Source organism: Nanorana parkeri, unplaced genomic scaffold (assembly GCF_000935625.1).
Source record: "Nanorana parkeri isolate BGI_ZX_2015 unplaced genomic scaffold, ASM93562v1 scaffold240, whole genome shotgun sequence".
NCBI classification, from domain to species: domain Eukaryota; kingdom Metazoa; phylum Chordata; class Amphibia; order Anura; family Dicroglossidae; genus Nanorana; species Nanorana parkeri.
Window position 1 is genome coordinate 1483579 of NW_017306508.1, and position 3675 is coordinate 1487253.

General features: G+C 53.6%; 1 protein-coding gene across 2 annotated transcripts in view; it reads left to right on the plus strand.

Annotated features, from left to right (window-relative positions):
* The first annotated feature begins 542 nt into the window (after positions 1-542).
* AIDA (axin interactor, dorsalization associated) overlaps positions 543-3675 on the plus strand; it is a 29171-nt gene continuing 26038 nt past the window's right edge. For both annotated transcript variants that reach the window (XM_018556508.1, XM_018556509.1), the window contains exon 1: positions 543-800. In XM_018556508.1, coding sequence (XP_018412010.1) covers positions 694-800 — 107 coding nt within the window. In that variant the 5' untranslated portion in view covers positions 543-693. The remainder of the gene's footprint in view (positions 801-3675) is intronic.

Genomic DNA, 3675 nt, shown 5'->3' on the forward strand with positions numbered 1-3675 from the left:
CTCTGGTGGTGTGGCCCCTGCACAGCTCACCCCAGCACCCTCAGAGTCCCAGCCAAGCTCTAATAACACAGCAGCTCTCTTCCTGGTTGTGACACTTGAAGGAAGTCTCCACCCTGCCGGCTCAGTCACTGCTGTGGGAGGGAAGCCACGTGATTAATGCACCCAGACAGGTAAATATGACAGGGCCTCGTCTGCGCATGTGCGCAGCTCTCGCCGTCAGGTCATGATACATATTTCTGGGCGTGTCTGCAGGGACACGCAGAGCCGTGGCCTCCTCCTGTCCCCGCCTCTAGAACAATCCGATGATGTCATGCTACAGACGAAGGCGCGGTGCGCATGCGCAGCACTCCCGCCTCCAAGCAGAAGCTGTCGTCTGGGAAACGACGCGGCGTGCTGGATGTATATATAGGTGGGCGGGGTTCGTGTATTTTTCCCCCACCAATCCGTAACCTCGACAAAGTGAAAGAGGCGGGGTTTCATGGTAAGACAGAGGCTTGGGACGCACAGATTGGACGGGAAGTTTAGGGATTGGGCGGGGTTAGCTAAGGGGCGGCGGGTTTTACTGTCCCTTCGAGTGATGGGCTTGGCCGAGGAGGAGGGGCAGCAGCAGCATCTGCAGGCAGCAGGGGGGGGAGCCGGTGTCGGTAGCTCCCGGAGGATGCAGACCTGAGAGAGGCCGCCCAGTGTCCAGCCATGACTGAGCGGAACAAGATCCTGAATAAGTGGAACGCAAGCTTCAGGAAGGGCACCGACTTCGACTCGTGGGGGCAGCTGGTGGAGGCCATCGATGAGTACCACATGTAAGTGCGGGCATGGTGATGGGGCTTCTTGGAATACGCTCCCCCTCAGTGCTGGGCAGAGACAGGTGATGGGGGTCCATGGGATCCCCTCCCCCCTTAGTGCTGGGTACAGCCAGGTGATGGGGGTCCATGGGATCCCCACCCCTTAGAGCTGGGTGCAGCCAGGTGATGGGGGCCCATGGGATCCCCTCCACCCCTCACTGCTGGGTGCAGCCAGGTGATGGGGGCCCATGGGACCCCCTCCACCCCTCACTGCTGGGTGCAGCCAGGTGATGGGGGCCCATGGGACCCCCTCCACCCCTCACTGCTGGGTGCAGCCAGGTGATGGGGGCCCATGGGATCCCCTCCACCCCTCACTGCTGGGTACAGCCAGGTGATGGGGGCCCATGGGATCCCCTCCACCCCTCACTGCTGGGTGCAGCCAGGTGATGGGGTCCCATGGGACCCCCTCCACCCCTCACTGCTGGGTGCAGCCAGGTGATGGGGGCCCATGGGATCCCCTCCACCCCTCACTGCTGGGTACAGCCAGGTGATGGGGGCCCATGTGATCCCCTCTAAATTGGCATAGTTTTAAAGGATATTTAAACCCTCCCGTTTTTTTGCATATATCTAGTGCTAGCAAGCAGTAGATATATGTAAAAACGCTCAAACAGCAGTTTAGACTCACCTGTGTTCCGTGCGCGGTCCCGAAAATGATACATTTCTCCAGCGGCCGCAAAGGATCTTGGGGAGCGCGCATGCGCAGTTTTCATTTTTGGATGGGACGCGACGAGGGACGCAAGGTAGGTCTATAGACGGTGCACCCGCATGCAGACACCGCTGGATCGGAGGGACAGAGCAGTCAGCGCTGGATCGGAGAGCCGCCGCACCGCTGGAGAGAAGGCTGAAAACATCAGGAAAGAAGAGGAAGATCGGAAAAAGAGACATCATTTAAGGTAAGTGCTGACATTGTCATGGGGGGGGGGGGAACAAAATTTGCCTTTAATGTCACTTTAAGAAAGCGACAATATCGTGTGTGACCATATTTACATTCAGGTCCTTGTTTTGTTATAATTCCCCATCAACACAAGGGCACAGACAGGTGATGGGGGTACATGGGATCCACTCCCCCCTCAGGGCTGGGCACAGACAGGTGATGGGGGTACATGGGATCCCCTCCTCCCCCCCCTCAGTGCTGGGGGTACATGGGATCCCCTCCTCCCCCCCTCAGTGCTGGGGGTACATGGGATCCCCTCCTCCCCCCCTCAGTGCTGGGGGTACATGGGATCCCCTCCTCCCCCCCTCAGTGCTGGGGGTACATGGGATCCCCTCCTCCCCCCCTCAGTGCTGGGGGTACATGGGATCCCCTCCTCCCCCCCTCAGTGCTGGGGGTACATGGGACGCTCAGTGCAGAGATGCCCCCTTACGTTGGCGCTCAGTGCAGAGATGCCCCCTTACGTTGGCGCTCAGTGCAGAGATGCCCCCTTACGTTGGCGGTCATTCTGCCCCTAGTGATGTCGGTGTGAGATCATTCTGTTACTGCTCGAATAACCTGAAGACAATTTAGTTGAGAGGCGGTTCTGGATGCTCCTGACTGCCATTACTCTTCTTACAGTATCAAAGGCAGAACAAACCGCCATGATATGTGTAAGATGCACCACCAGCACCACATCACAGCCAGTCGTGTCCTCTAAAGGCACAAAACTGCAATATTCGGTTTCTGTGGATGGCAGCACTTTGTCCATCATCTTTGCTTCAAATAGGTCAGCCAGTTAGTTTCTAATTTATGTGGAAATCTAGTGGGCTAGATATTTATATAGCTCATGTATTTTACAGGATCCTGTTACCCATTAAATTTTCTAAAAAATATTTTGTGTTTTTAATATAAAAAAAAAATACAAATAAATATATATTACAGGTATTTATATAGCGCCGGCAATTTACGCAGTGCTTTACATCGCGCACATTCACATCAATCCCTGCCCTCAAGGAGCTTACATTCTGGGGTCCCTATCTCGCATACATACAAGGGCCAAATTAGAGAGGAGCCAATGAACCTTCCAGCATGTCTTTGCAGTGTGGGAGGTAACCAGAGTACCCAGAGAAATCCCACACAAGCACAGGGAGGACATGCAAACTCCATGCAGATAGTGACCTGGCTGCGATCCAAACCAGGGACCCCCAGTGCTAATCACTACGCCACTGTGCTGCTCCATAAAGCTCTTCTGTGTGCCCCTCTGTATATGGTTTCACTTTGTTTCTATCACTTAAAGTGACATAAAAGTCACAAATTGTATCCCCCCCGCCCCAATGCTGGTGTGAGGACTTACCTTAAATGATGCCTCTTGATTCGATCATCTTCTTCTTCTTCCTTCCACTTGTATTCAGCAATTCCTCCAGCGCTGGTGTCGGTCTGATCCAGCGCTGGCTGCTGCGTCTTCCGGTCCCACGGTGTCTGCCGGCTGCCTACATTGACTTACACTGAGTTTCTCCTCTTCTCCCCGCCAAAGGTCTCTACTGCACATGCGCCCGCCCCATGACTCTACTCAGCCGCGCATGAAGCTCCAGATCTTCAGACAGGAGTGAGCGGTGGTGACTTTAAACATTTTTTTTTTTTTTACATGTTTTTGCATATCTACCGCTTGCTATCAGTAGATATATGCACAAAAAAAGTCGAGAGTTTAATTCTACTTTAACCACTTGCTGGCCAGGGTGTTTATACCCCCTTCCTGACGAGTGCCATTTTTCAGTATTCAGCGCTGCGGTACTTTGGCTGTCATTTATTCCGTCATGCAACGCTGTACTGAAATGATTTTTATACCATTTTTGGGGACAGATAGAGCTTTCTTTTGGTGGTATTTAATCACCACTACGGGTTTTTTTTTTTTTTTTTTTT